General features: G+C 37.9%; 1 protein-coding gene across 1 annotated transcript in view; it reads left to right on the top strand.

The window, feature by feature from the left end:
- Positions 1-14,127, top strand: part of FAM133A (family with sequence similarity 133 member A) — a 54,341-nt gene extending 40,214 nt beyond the window's left edge. The window contains exon 6 of the mRNA XM_060001689.1: positions 11,203-14,127. Within this exon, the coding sequence (XP_059857672.1) occupies positions 11,306-12,055 (750 nt within the window). The 5' untranslated portion in view covers positions 11,203-11,305 and the 3' untranslated portion in view covers positions 12,056-14,127. The remainder of the gene's footprint in view (positions 1-11,202) is intronic.
- Positions 14,128-15,923: the final 1,796 nt, after the last annotated feature.

Genomic DNA, 15,923 nt, shown 5'->3' with positions numbered 1-15,923 from the left:
AGCACCAAGCTGATCTCCCTGTGCTATGTGGCTGCTTACCACTACCTATCTATTTTACGTTTGCTAGTGTATATATGTCCATGCCACTCACTCACTTTGTCCCAGCTTACCCTTGCCCCTCCCTGTATCCTCAAGTCCATTCTGTAGTAGGTCTGCATCTTTATTGCTGTCTTGCCCCTAGGTTCTTCTGACCACTTTTTTTTAGATTCCATATATATGTGTTAGCATATAGTATTTGCTTTTCTCTTTCTGACTTATTTCATTCTGTATAACAGTCTCTAGGTCCAACGACCTCACTAAAAATAACTCAGTTTCATTCCTTTTTATGGCTGACTAATATTCCATTATATATATGTGGCACATCTTCTTCATCCATTTATCTGTTGATGGACACTTCAGTTGGTTCCATGTCCTGACTATTGTAAATAGAGCTGCAGTGAACATTTTGGTACATGACTCTTTGAATTATGGTTTTCTCAGGGTATATGCCCAGTAGTGGGATTGCTGGGTCATATGGTAGTTCTATTTGTAGTTTTTTAAGGAACCTCCATACTGTTCTCCATAGTGGCTGTATCAATTTACATTCCCACCAACAGTGCAAGAAGGTTCCCTTTTCACCACACCCTCTCCAGCATTTATTGTTTGTAGATTTTTTGATGATGGCCATTCTGACCGCTGTGAGATGATATCTCATTGTAGTTTTGATTTGCATTTCTCTAATAATTAATCATGCTGAGCATTCTTTCATGTATTTGTTGGCAATCTGTATATCTTCTGTGGAGAAATGTCTATTTAGGTCTTCTGCCCACTTTTGGATTAGGTTGTTTGTTTTTTTTGATATTGAGCTGCATGAGTTGCTTGTATGTTTTGGAGATTAATCCTTTGTCAGATGCTTCATTTGCAAATATTTTCTCCCATTCTGAAGGTTGTCTTTTCATCTTGTTTATGGTTTCCTTTGCTGTGCTAAAGCTTAGAAGTTTCATTAGGTCCCATTTGTTTATTTTTGTTTTTATTTCCATTTCTCTAGGAGGTGGGTCAAAAAGGATCTTGCTGTGATTTATGTCATAGAGTGTTCTGCCTATGTTTTCCTCTAAGAGTTTGATAGTTACTGGCCTTATATTTAGGTCTTTAATCCATTTTGAGTTTATTTTTGTGTATGGTATCAGGGAGTATTCTAATTTCATTCTTTTACATGTAGCTGTCCAGTTTTCCCAGCACCACATATTGAAGAGGCTGTCATTTCTTCACTGTATATTCTTGCCTCCTTTATCAAAGATAAGGTGACCATAGGTGTGGGGCTTTATCCCTGGGCTTTCTATCCTGTTGCATTGATCTATATTTCTGTTTTTGTGTCAGTACAATACTGTGTTGATTACTGTAGCTTTGTAGTGTAGTGTGAAGTCAGGGAGCCTGATTCCTCCAACTCCGTATTTCTTTCTCAAGATTGCTTTGGCTATTCGGGGTCTTTTGTGTTTCCATACAAATTGTGAAATATTTGTTCTAGTTCTGTGAAAAATGTCAGTGGTAATTTGATAGGGATTGCATTGAATCTGTAGATTGCTTTGGGTAGTATAGTCATTTTCACAATGTTGATTCTTCCAATCCAAGAACACGGTATCTCTCTCCATCTATTTGTATCGTCTTTAATATCTTTCATCAGTGTATTATAATTTTCTGTATACAGAGCCTTTGGCTCCTAAGGAAGGTTTATTCCTAGATATTTTGTTCTTTTTGTTGCAATGGTAAATGGAAGTGTTTTCTTAATTTCACTTTCAGATTTTCATCATTAGTGTATAGGAATGCAAGAGATTTCTGTGCATTAATTTTGTATCCTGCTACTTTACCAAATTCATTCATTAGCTCTAGTAGTTTTCTGGTCGCATCTTTAGGATTCTCTATGTATAGAATCATGTCATCTGCAAACAGTAACAGCTTTACATCTTCTTTTCCAATTTAGATTCCTTTTATTTCTTTTTCTTCTCTGCTTGCTGTGGCTAAAACTTCCAAAACTATGTTGAATAATAGTGGTGAGAGTGGGCAACCTTGACTTGTTCCTGATCTTAGTGGAAATGGTTTCAGTTTTTGATCATTGAGGACGATGTTTGCTGTGGGTTTGTCATATATGGCCTTTATTATGTTGAGGACAGTTCCCTCTAGGCCTACTTTCTGGAGGTTTTTATCATAAATTGGTGTTGAGTTTTGTTGAAAGCTTTCTCTGCATCTATTGAGATGATCGTATGGTTTTTCTCCTTCAATTTGTTAATATGGTATATCACATTGATTGATTTGCATATATTGAAGAATCCTTGCATTCCTGTGATAAACCCCACTTGATCATAGCATATGATCCCTTTAACGTGCTGTTGGATTCCGTTTGCTAGTGTTTTGTTGAGGATTTTTGCATCTGTGTTCATCAGTGATATTGGCCTGTAGTTTTCTTCCTTTGTGACCTCTTTGGTTTTGGTATCAGAGTGATGGTGGCCTTGCAGAATGAGTTTGGGAGTGTTCCTCTCTCTGCCAAATTTTGGAAGAGTTTGAGAAGGATAGGTGTTAGCTCTTCTCTATGTTTGATAGATTTGCCTGTGAAGCCATTTGGTCCTGAGCTTTTGTTTGTTGGAAGATTGTTAATCACAGTTTCAATTTCAGTGCTTGTGATTGGTCTGCTTATATTGTCTATTTCTTCCTGGTTCAGTCTCAGAAGGTTGTGTTTTTCAAAGAATTTGTCCATTTCTTCCAGGTTGTCCATTTTATTGGCATATAGCTGCTTGTAGTAATCTCTTGTGATCCTTTGTATTTCTGCAGTGTCAATTTTTACTTCTCCTTTTTCATTTCTAATTCTATTGATTTGAGTCGACTCCCTTTTTTTCTTGATAAGTCTGGCAAATGGTTTATCAATTTTATCTTCTCAAAGAACCAGCTTTTAATTTTATTGATCTTTGCTATTGTTTTCTTCATTTCTTTTTCAATTATTTCTGATCTGATCTTTATGATTCCTTTCCTTCTGCTAACTCTGGGGTTTTTTTTGTTCTTCTTTCTCTAATTACTTTAGGTGTAAGGTTAGGTTGTTTATTTGAGATGTTTCTTGTTCCTTAAGGTAGGATTGTATTGCTATAAACTTCCCTCTTAGAACTGCTTTTGCTGCATCCCATAGGTTTTTGGTCACCGTGTTTTCATTGTCATTTGTTTCTAGATATTTTTTGATTTCCTCTTTGATTTCTTCAGTGACATCTTCGTTGTTAAGTAGTGTGTTGTTTAGACTCTATGTGTTTGAATTTCTTACAGATTTTTTCCTGTAACTGATATCTAGTCTCACAGCATTGTGGTCAAAAAAGATACTTGATATGATTTCAATTTTCCTAAATTTACCAAGGCTTGACTTGTGACCCAAGATATGATCTATCCTGGAGAATGTTCCATGAAGACTTGAGAAGAATGTGTATTCTGTTGTTTTTTTATGGAATGTCCTATAAATATCAATTAAGTCCATCTTGTTTAATGTATCTTTTAAAGATTGTGTTCCTTATTTATTTTCATTTTTGATGAGTTGTCCATTGGTGAAAGGGGGGTGTTAAAGTCCCCTGCTATGATTGTGTTACTGTCAATTTCCTCTTTTATGGCTGTTAGCATCTGCCTTATATATTGAGGTGCTCCTATGTTGGCTGCATAAATATTTACAATTGTTATATCTTCTTCTTGGACTGATCCCTTGATCTTTATGTAGTGTCCTTCTTTGTCTCTTGTAATAGTCTTTGTTTTAAAGTCTATTTTGTCTGATATGAGAATTGCTACTCCAGCTTTCTTTTGATTTCCATTTGCATGGAATATCTTTTTCCATCCCCTCACTTTCAGTCTGTATGTGTCCCTAGGTCTGAAGTGGGTCTCTTGTAGACAGCATATATATGGGTCTTGTTTTTGTATCCATTCAGGCAGTCTATGTCTTTTGGTGGAGCATTTAATCCATTTACATTTAAGGTAATTATCAATATGTATGTTCCTATTCCCATTTTCTCAATTGTTTTTGGTTTATTATTGTAGGTCTTTTCCTTCTCTTGTGTTTCCTGCCTAGAGAAGTTTTTTTAGCATTTGTTGTAAAGCTGGTTTGGTGGTGCTGAATTCTCTTAGCTTTTGTTTGTCTGTAAAGGTTTTAATTTCTCTGTTGAATCTGAATGAGATTCTTGCTGGGTAGAGTAATCTTGCTTGTAGATTTTTCTCCTTCATCACTTTAAATATATCCAGCCACTCCCTTCTGGCTTGCAGAATTTATGCTGAAGGATCAGCTTTTAACTTTATGGGGATTCCCTTGTGTGTTATTTGTTGTTTTTCCCTTGCTGCTTTTAATATTTGTTCTTTGTATTTAATTTTTGATACTTTGGTTAATATGTGTCTTGGCGTATCTCTCCTTGGATTTATCCTCTATGGGACTCTGTGTGTTTCCTGGACTTGATTTACTATTTCCTTTCCCATATTAGGGAAGTTTTCAATTATAATCTCTTCAAATATTTTCTCAGTCCCTTTCTTTTTCTCTTCTTCTTCTGGGACCCCTATAATTCGAATGTTGGTGCATTTAATATTGTCCCAGAAGTCTCTGAGACTGTCCTCAATTCTTTTCTTTCATTTTTCTTTATTCTGCTCTGCGGTAGTGCTTTCCTCTATTTTATCTTCCAGGTCACTTATCCCTTCTTCTGCCTCAGTTATTCTGCTATTGATCCCTTCTAGAGAACTTTTAATTTCATATATTGTGTTGTTCATCACTGTTTGTTTGCTCTTTAGTTCTTCTAGGTCCTTGTTAAACTTTTCTTGTATTTTCTCCATTCTATTTCCAAGATTTTGGATCATCTTTACTATCATTACTCTGAGTTGGTTTTCAGGTATACTGCCTATTTCCTCTTCATTTGTTAGGTCTGGTGGGTTTTTGCCTTGCTCCTTCATCTGCTGTGTGTTTCTTTGTCTTCTCATTTTGCTTAACTTACTGTGTTTGAGGTCTCCTTTTCGCAGGCTGCATGTTCATAGTTCTCGTTGTTTTTGGTGCCTGTCCCCAGTGGCTAAGGTTGGTTCAGTAGGTTGTGTAGAGTTCCTGGTGGAGAGGACTAGTGCCTGTGTTCTGGTGGATGAGGCTGGATCTTGTCTTTCTAGTGGGCAGGTCCACTTCTGGTGGTGTGTTTTGGGGTGTCTGTGGCCTTACTATGATTTCAGGCACCCTCTCTGCTAATGGATGGGTTTTTGTTCCTGTCTTGCTAGTTGTTTGGCATAGCATTTCCAGCACTGTAGCTTGCTGGTCTTTGGGTGAAGCTGGGTCTTGGTGTTGAGATGGAGATCTCTGGGAGATTTTCACCTTTTGATATTTCGTGGAGCTGGGAGGTCTTTTCTGGACCAGTGTCCTGAACTTGGCTCTCCCACCTCAGTGGCACAGCCCTGACACCTGGCTGGAGCACCAAGAGCCTGTCCTCCACATGGCTCAGAATAAAAGGGAGAAAGAAAAGAAAGAAAGAAGATAAAATAAAATAAAATAAAATAAAATTTAAAGGTTATTAAAATAACAGTTAAAAAATAATTATTAAGAAAACAATTTTTTAAGTAATAATTTAAAAAATGGACAGACAGAACCCTAGGACAAATGGTAAAAGCAATGCTGTACAGACAAAATCACACAGAGCAGCATTCACATACACACTCACAAATAGAGAAAACGGAAAAAAATATATATATCTTTGCTCCCAAAGTCCACCTCCTTAATTTGGGATGATTTGTTGTCTATTCAGGTATTCCACAGATGCAGGGTACATCAAGTTGATTGTGGAGCTTTAATCCGCTGCTCCTGAGGCTGCTGGGAGAAATTTCCCTTTCTCTTCTTTGTTCGCACAGCTCCCAGTGTTCAGCTTTGGATTTGGATCCACTTCTGTGTGTAGGTCACCTGAGGGCATCTGTTCTTCACTCAGACAGGCCGGGCTTAAAGGAGCCGCTGATTCGGGGTCTCTGTCTCTGTCAGGCCGGGGGGGAAGGAGGGGTACAGATGCGGGGCGAGCCTGCGGCAGCAGAGGCCAGCATGATGTTGCACCAGCCTGAGGCACGCCGTGCATTCTCCCGGGAAGTTGTCCCTGGATCACGGGACCATGGCAGTGGCGGGCTGCACAGGCTCCTGGGAGGGGAGGTGTGGAGAGTGGCCTGTGCTCACACCCAAGCTTCTTGGTGGCGGCAGCAGCAGCCTTAGTGTCTCATGCCCGTCTCTGAGGTCTGCACTGATAGCCGCGTCTCGCGCCCGTCTCTGGAGCTCCTGTAAGCGGCGCTCTTAATCCCCTCTCCTCGTTCACCAGGAAGCAAAGAGGCAAGAAAAAGTCTCTTGTCTCTTCGGCTGCTCCAGATCTTTTCCCGGACTCCCTCCTGGCTAGCCGTGGTGCACTAACCCCCTGCAGGCTGTGTTCACGCCACCAACCCCAGTCCTCTCCCTGCACTCCGACCGAAGCCCAAGCCTCAGCTCCCAGCCCCGCCTGCCCTGGCGGGTGAGCAGACAAGCCTCTCAGGCTGGTGAGTGCCGGTCGGCACCAATCCTCTGTGAGGGAATCTCTCCGCTTTGCCCTCCGCACCCCTGTGGCTGCACTCTCCTCCGTGGCTCTGAAGCTTCCCCCCTCCGCCACCCGCAGTCTCTGCCCGCGAAAGGGCTTCCTAATGTGTGGAAACCTTTCCTCCTTCACAGCTCCCTCCCACTGGTGCAGGTCCCGTCCCTATTCTTTTGTGTGTGTTTTTTCTTTCTTTTTTTTTTTTTTGCCCTACCCAGGTACGTGGGGAGTTTCTTGCCTTTTGGGTGGTCTGCCGTCTTCTGCCAGCGTTCAGTAGGTGTTCTGTAGGAGTTGTTCCACCTGTAGATGTACTTCTGGTGTATCTGTGGGGAGGAAGGTGATCTCCGTGTCTTACTCTTCCACCATTTGAAGCTCCTCCCTCTTTCCTGTCTTCTTAAAAGTCTTTCTATTTTACCTTGTCACCCTCTGAACATGTTCAAGTTTCTTCTTTGATAAAAACAAACAACAGTAAAAAATCATTTTTTTAAAATTCTTCATCCCTCATTATAGTTGCCCTCTTATCACTTTACTTTCCTTCTCAAGTGAGTCTATGTACCCTATGTCCCTACTTTCTCACCTCCCATTTAGTCTTTAACCCACTGTCATCTGGCTTCTGCCCTAATTAATTGAAATTGCATTAGCAATGGTTACTAATGATTTCTTTATAGCCAAATATAATAGACATTTTCAGATTTCATCTTACTTGACCTATCTGTTGCATTTAATATTGTTGTCCATAACACCTTTTATTCTGGACTTTTTTTTTTTTTTTTTTTTTGCAGTACGCAGGCTTCTCACTGTTGTGGCCTCTCCCGCCACGGAGCACAGGCTCTGGACATGCAGGCTCAGTGGCCATGGCTCACGGGCCCAGCCGCTCCGTGGCATGTGGGGTCTTCCCGGACTGGGGCACAAACCTGTGTCCCCTGCATCGGCAGGCGGACTCTCAACCACTGCACCACCAGGGAAGCCCTATTCTGGATTTTTTAAAGTTAAAGATAATACCTGCTCATTGTAAAAAATATAAATAGTATAGGGAAACTTACAAAAGGAAATAATGCCTCTCCACATGCAGAGATAACAAATGTTTACATTTGGTGAACTTTTCACTCAACAGTATGTTGTGGATGTAGTATTCCATTGTATACGTATACTATAATTGATATAACTTGTTTTTTATTGATGGATATTTAGGATTTTTCCTCAAATTTTAATGTTTAAAAGTTGCTCACATGAAATTCATGACCATAGTCCTTTGAGGATTATTGCCCTCACCTTGAAACTTTACTCTCCCCACTGTGTTTCTGTGACTCTAACTTTATTTTCTGATACTGGTCTAGCTCTTACCACTCTGGCTAATTTTCTGAAGCTTTACTTTCTCTGCCAGCCCCTTGTGTGTTGTTATTAAATTGGATCCAGTGCTCAAACCTTTTTTCATTTGAAATCTTCCCCAAGGTGATTTAATTTTCTCTCATGACTTTAGCCATCACTCAGTGACTGCCAATCCTATATCTCTAACTCAGGTCACATTCCAGAATGCTAACACCCATACATCCAATTTCCTACATGTGGATTCACTCACATATTTCAAACTTTATGAATCCAATACTGAGCCCAGACCTTTTCTCAAAGTCTATGCCGTTTCCTATATTACCCAGTCACTGGCATTGCCTTGTATCTTGTCTCACAAGCCAGAACTTTAGCCTAGATTCCTTTATCTTCCTCACCCTTTGTATCTCACTGATCGTTAATTTTAGTAGCATCTCCTAAACATGTCTCTTGTATTTCCCCCTCTTTTCATTCATTATACCACTATTTTTAGTTCAGACTCATTTTATATCTGTATGAATACTTGAATGAATCTCATTGTCTTCAGCTGGTAAGAAATTGTCTCTTAAGCACTCAAGTGTGACCAAATCACTCTCTGGCTTAAAATAGTCAACACCTCCCCATTAGCTTCACTGTAAGTCCCATAGAATAAATCCCAACCTCAGCATCGCATCCAAATCCTTTGTGAATTGGTCTTTGCCTCTCTTTCTAGATGATGTCAGGACTAGGTCTCAAGGAACTGTAATTAGAATGGATTATGCTATTCTAAGTGTGCAGTAGCAGAAACAACCAGCAAGTTGAATATTAAATAAAGTCATTAAGGGCTTTTGATGATCAAGTCTGGGAAACAATGATATTTGACAACCTTTAGGGTAGCAGTAAGAATGAAAATGACAAAAATACCTAAGAGGAGCTGGGCAGAACTGAAGAGGAAGGAGAATAAGATAACACAACAAATCAAACCCAAGAAACTATTACCAAGAGTCACCGTAAAATCTGTGGCGTTGAGCTTATGATGGGTAGGTATGTTAGGGTGACTTAAAGGGTCAAAGTCAAGATGGAGACTGACAGAAAAATCTGTGATATGTCTGATTATCTTTCTCTTCAGACTTTGCTAGCTTCCTAACAAGTATAGGACAAAATCCAAGATGTTAAAATAACCTAAGAAAGGCTCTAGGATCAAGCTATTTACTTCCTATGCAGCCTTACCTCCTGCTGCTACCCTCTTGCACTTTAGGCTCCATCAACACTAAATACATGGTGCTCTTTCAGATTTCTCTGTTTTTTCACATATTGTTTCTTCTGCCTGGGGAATGTCTGTCATTTCCTCATTTCCCAGGTGAACTCCTATTTATCCTTCAAAATCCTATACTGACATCACCAACTACAGGAGGCTTCTGTGAATGCCCCTCTCTCACAGAGTTACCCCTGCATCAATCCATTCATTAGTTTGTTTATTATTGAGCAAATATTTATTGAGTACTTAGTGTGGGCCTGATGCCATGTTAGGTACTGGGAACACCATGGTGATAAGACAGATCAAACATGACCTTTACCCTTCTTAGCCTTATATTTAGCAATGAATACACACATGCATACACACACACACACAAACACAGACATCCAAATAGTCAAATAAAAAAAATAATCCTCAATTTTCTAAGTGCTACGAATAAAAGAAACAAGGAACTGTGATGCAGAATAATGACTATAAGGGATAGATACAGAGGCAACATAATATAAGGTTGAGCCATGTGAAATTACTGGTATTTGACTTTTTTTCTGTATAATTGGTGATTTTATATAGTTCCACCTAATAATTTCCTTTCTGAGGAATTGACCTCTAAACTGAGGCATGAAGATGAGGTGGAACTGGCCATGGTGGCTAAGCTTGGAGCTTAACATGTTCCAGAAACCAAGAGAAGATTGGAAAAGATAGAATTAAGAAAAGAAGTGAATAACTCTCAATGAAGTGTAAGAGCGATAAGCAAGACAGATCATGCAGGATCTTTATAGGAGTGTGGATCTAATTCTCATTAAAATGTAAAGCCATTGGAGTATTTTAAGATCCTTCTGATTTCAGTGTGGGACTGGAATGGAAGAGAGTAAGAGTAAATATAGGGCTGTCAATTAAGAGGTTGAGGGACTTCTCTGGTGGCTCAGTGGTTAAGAATCCGCCTGCCAATGCAGGGGACACAGGTTCGATCCCTGGTCCAGGAAGATCCCACATGCCGCAGAGCAACTAAGCCCATGCACCACAACTACTGAGCCTGCGCTCTAGAGCCCGCAAGCCACAACTACTGAAGCCCACACACATAGAGCCTATGCTGTGCAAGAAGAGAAGCCACCGCAATGAGAAGCCCGCACACTGCAGCGATGAGTAGCCCTCACTCTCCGCAACTAGAGAAAGCCTGCGCACAGCAACGAAGACCCACCACAGCCATAAATAAATAAATAAATAAATAAATAAGAGGTTGATATAAGGAGGCAATATAATGTTGTGTTAGGTGTGCAGGGTTTGGCGACAGGCTGCCTTGATTTAAATCCTGGTTTTGCCATTTGCCATTTTTTATGTTACTTTATGCAAGTACTCATTACTCAAATTCTCTAAGCCTCAGTTTCTTCATCTGTGTAACAGGGATAATAATAGGATCAACTTCGTAGGGTTAGTCTGGAGGCTGAACGAGATAATCCACTGCACAACACTAAGCGGTCCCTGGCACATAATAAACAATAGATACTAGAGATTAATAGTCCAAATGAAAAATGACAGTACCTGGACTATGTTGATGACAATATATTTGGAGAAAAGTGAATGGACATGAGACCTATTGTTGTGGGGGTTTAAACAGCAGGATTTAGTATGAATTGGATGTGATAATTGAGGGAGAAGGATTTTTCAGGTATGACTCCTAGGTTTCTATCAAAGAGTAGAGTGGATTGTGCTGCACTCTACTAAAATGGAGAAGGTCTGCCTGGTATAGAATTTAGCTATAGAAATTCCTCTCTCTCTTTATACCATATAAGGCAGAAAGAAAGAAAAAAAAAGGTAATTATCATACAATATAAAAGGAAATAGTTATTAAAAAAATTTAGATAACAGAACCTTACATGAGATATAAAAAACACTTTATGTTATATTCATACCACAACATCTAAAACATGCAAAAATCTTGTGTGTATATTCTTTTTTTCTCAAGGTCTAAGATTTTGGAAATTTTTCTACTGTACTATGTGATAGACAGTGACCAATTAAACTTATGTGCTTACTTTGTCTTATATTAAAGGTGTTTTGTAATCATTCCATCTGCTTCTCTCACAGAATGGAGCCCACTTGGTATACTAGCAGATGAAGAATTTAAGGAGGATGTCTATCTTTATTCTCTTTAGCAACTGAGAGTCGGCTCTGGGAACCATCAGGCACCATGGGGAAGCGGGACAATCGGGTGGCCTATATGAATCCTATAGCAATGGCCAGATGGAGGGGCCCATCTCAATCTGCAGGCCCCACAATACAAGATTATCTGAATCGACCAAGGCCCACCTGGGAAGAAGTGAAGAAACAATTAGAAAATAAAAAGAAAGGCTCCAAGGCATTAGCTGAATTTGAAGAAAAAATGAATGAGAATTGGAAGAAGGAACTAGAAAAAAGCAGAGAGAAATTATTAAGTGGAAATGAGAGCTCATCCAAAAAAAGAGAAAGAAAGAAAAAGAAAAAGAAGAAATCTTGTCAGTCTTCATCTTCTTCTACATCAAGCTCTGATTCTTCAAGCAGTTCTTCAGATTCTGAGGATGAGGAAAAGAAACAAGGAAAAAAGAGAAAGAAAAAGAAGAACCGTTCATACAAATCATCAGAAAGCTGTACATGTGAATCTGAATCAGAGAGCAAAGAATCTGTAAAAAAGAAAAAGAAATCAAAGGATGAAACAGGCAAAGAAAAGTATATTAGAAGTCTCAGCAAAAAAAGAAAGAAGACTTGTCCTGAGGGTAAACCTTTATCATCAGAGTCCTCATCAGAATCAGATTATGAAGAGGAGGTACAAGCAAAAAAGAAGAGAAGATGTGAAGAGCGAGAAAAAGCAATGGAAAAAGCAAAGAAGAAGAAGAAGAAACAGCACAAAAAACATAGTAAGAAGAAGAAAAAGAAGTCAGGTTCAAGTCACAAGTCCGGATAATATCAAGAAAAAAAGCAAGATTTCCCTATTGAAAAAAGCAAGGTGTAAAGGAAATTCAGCTGTGAATGTTAGGGCATATTTACCAAAATGCATGAGTTTCCCTGTGTTAGTAGAATTATTCCTGGACTTTGAGTTGCCAGTCAAATGCTACTGTGCCAGAAAGGGCCATAATTGTTGCCTGCAGCTTAAATGTAGGATTTTGGGTTTTTTTGTGTGTTCTTCCCTCCACTGGCTAATTCTTCTGAGAGCAAAACCGTGTTGTTATACTAGTGGTTAAAATGTTTGGAATTAAAGTAAAATGTTTTAGATGGTAAATAATTTTGACCAAACAGTGGATCTAATGTTAAAAGTATCGAATTTGGCTACATCTTTAAAATATAATCAGAAATATCCAGGTGACAATAGCTGACATTTTTGAAGCACGGACTTAACATTGTCTCAAAATACTTACTTTTGAAGATGAAAAGTTTAGTTTAGTTTTCTTTTCTCCTTAATGAAATTTTGTTTACATGGGGAAAGGGTTTGTGGGGGAAAAAGAGTTTGCTCTCACTTTGGCGAGCTGAATAGTGTGCCTTTGATCCTTACACATCCTATTTTTGCCAGTGCAGCAGCCATTCTTTTATTACTTAGTAATGTATGCTGTTTCACATTCACAAGAAAGACAGCAATTTACAGTATATGTAAGGCCCCAGTTTTATGAAATTTACCTCCATTTTGACAGTACTGAATAGTATTTAGTGTTAGAGTGTTACACGATTTGAATTAACTTTGATACCCTTTGGAGGGGAATAATTTTAAATAGACCCTGGTATTTTTTGATTAATAAAGATTCTGAAATATTTTGCATGCTATATACTATTAAGTTTTGATTATCCAGAGATATTCTATATAACCAGTAATTCTTTTTTATATGATTTATGCTTAGGATACAAGTTTCAAGTTTGTAATTTCTTAATCTTACTATCTTAATTTCATGACTGTGTTTAGTTGCACACTTGCCAAAATATTTAGCATGTAAAAAGAAGGTTTTTAAAAAATATTTAATGCCTTCATATTGAAGCTGGTTTACTGTAAGCAAGTTGAGTGCCAGACCTTTAGTACGCTGTATGTCTTGTTACATAAAACTACTGCCAAAATCTTAGCAACTATGCTGTTTAAAAATTTCTTGTCTTAAGCATTAATATTGAATTAAAATAGGAGTTAAATTTAGGAGATTATAATCTTTCTGTTTCACATTTTACTAACATTTGGAGTTCGTTGCCTTGTGTTTGTTGTTGAATCACATTTGCCACTATGCTGAAATAAGTTGAAATTTATTTTTACTCTACATTTTTTATATCAGAGTAATATGAATTATAAATTGATGTCTAACAAAAGCACCTGTTACAGAGGATGTGCTAATTGTAATGTCATATGTACAAAGTATTTTAGCATGAGGAGAGAATAAATAGCTATTTTTTTTAAATAGCTGATTTCATGTCAGCTCCCTTGAATCACAAGTAAAATTATTATAAAGATAGAAAACATCTGGTAGATAAATAACATACTGGGTCCCCAAATTTTTGCAGTGCATACCCCGGAATCTCTCAGTAACATTCTTGGACCATTATAAATGTAATGCCTTGTTACGTCACATTGAAGCTTCATAACTTTAGCTGTTTCCTAAAATATATGTCTATATGCTGATAAAAACTATTGCATTTAAGAGATATTTTCTATCCATATAGAGTTTTTCAAAAATTGTTTTTCATTAAAATATGAAAAAAAAGCTTATATTATTTGTAGAATGTGGCAAAGACATTAACAGCTATCAAATATCTATGTGTCCCCATTCACTTCCCAGCCCCTTGTAGTTAGGCAATGCCATTACTTCTAGCAGAGGGATTACAGAGAGATTGTAAACAGAAGTGATGTGTCGTTTCAATACTGGAGCAGTAAAAAGTCCTGCGTGACCCTCCAGCTCTCTTTACCTGCCATGAGGACCTGAAAGCAGTGTCCTCCAAATAGTGTACCTACAAGATGGATGCAACCTGTATCTCTAAGTCGCTATTTGTAAGGGACCTGCCCTGGAGAGCTGATGCACTTACAGTGAATGTTCTGAGTGTGAGAAATAAACTGTTATGTGTTAAGCTACTGAGATTTTGGGTCTTTTTTATTACCACAGCAATCACCTATCCTACTCTAAATAGTAACATAGAACTCTAGAATGTCTGTTTCATTATTTACATAAAATAATTCACATATTTTCTATCACATCTTTGTGTAGTCGGCAGAATGATTCAGAGGTGATCACTTATGCTATAGCAGAAGTAAATGTTATTTAATAAAATAACATTGGTTTTTATGTAATGACTGAAGAAGAGGGTGGTCTAGCATGTTTCATACTTATCAGCAATGCTGACTGTCTAGGAAGTAAAATTACTTCATTATTCCTCTGATTATGGCCAAAACAATCTTCCAGTAAAGGTTTTAGGAAGGCAATTTTAAAAGCACTCATGGGAACTCAATAAAGAACAGGGATGCTATTCTTTAGATGTAAGTATAGACGATGGTAGAGAAAAGTGATATGGAAATATGTAAAGGACAATAGACTAAGTAGATATAGGTGAACATTTAATATGTAGCCTCCAGACTGAAAGCAAAATAACTTATCCTTTATGTGAAAAGCACTAAAGTTGTTATTAGTGATGTGCTTTATGTGATTCATAAGAATAGCTTTAGCCATAATATTCAACTAACTGTGGGAAGGGAAGCAGTGGGAAAGTCAATAAGAAAGTAGACAGGAGAGGGGGAAAATCGGTACAATCTAGATTAGGAATGTAATTGCAAGCACAAAAAGAAGAGTTTGAAAGATCTCAGGCTGAAAATAAAGGATTAGATTGGAGATAAGGAGAATGACTAGAATTGGGGGTTCTGGTTTTATATCTTGTGATAGTTTCTTTGTCTATTATAAATTTATTTTGAGAAAGTTTCACCTTTGACATTGTGATTCTGTAGTCATTTTCTGTTTGACCATATTTATTTTACCAAAAAAATAAGTATTTAATTTGTGATATAGGTTTGAAGCTACTTCATGACTCATGAAAATTGTAGTCAAATATTCAAACATACCCATGTACTTTAGAGCTGCAAGTAAGATGTGTTCTTTCTAGTCCTTCCTGAGCCGCAAATAAGATGTGTTCTTTCTTCAGGTGACTCTATCACTTTTATTTGACTCTTTCATGACACACCTCAATCTACCTTGTATTATGTATTTTGTGTATCTATAGACTCAAGTTGTTAAGAGCGCTGGCTCTTGGCTAAGCACTACGTTAAAATTCTCACCCTGCCGTTTCTTGATGTGTGACCCTATGTAAGTTAATTCACCTTTTATGTGTCTGTTTCCTCAGGTAAAAATCAGAAAAATAACAGTATCTATCTCTATGGTTGCTATGAGAATAAAACAAAATAACATTTAAAGCATTTAACACAGTTCTTGGAACATAGCAAATACTCAGTGAATGCTAACCCTTCTTTTCCCTCCTCTTCCTATCATCATCATCATCATCATCATCATCATCATTATTATATCATCATTTCCCTTTCTGCACTGTAACCTCCTGAAAGATAAAGGCGGTTTCATCTTTTATCTCTTGCAATGATGGTACACAGCATTTTGCACATGATAGGTGCCTTGTGATTTTCATTAAATTGAATTACTTGGTCAGGCCCTTGGAAAAAAGAGAATCTGAATAAATCCAATGTACCAATGCTATGTATAAGCTCCTTGACTCACTTTTTAAACAGTTTATTGAGATATAATTCACATGCCATACAGTTCATGTTTTAAAAATATGTGGTTCGGTTTTTTTAGTATACTCACAGATAT

Source organism: Delphinus delphis, chromosome X (genome assembly GCF_949987515.2).
Source record: "Delphinus delphis chromosome X, mDelDel1.2, whole genome shotgun sequence".
Lineage (NCBI taxonomy): Eukaryota > Metazoa > Chordata > Mammalia > Artiodactyla > Delphinidae > Delphinus > Delphinus delphis.
This window is presented reverse-complemented; position numbering and strand designations above follow the sequence as displayed.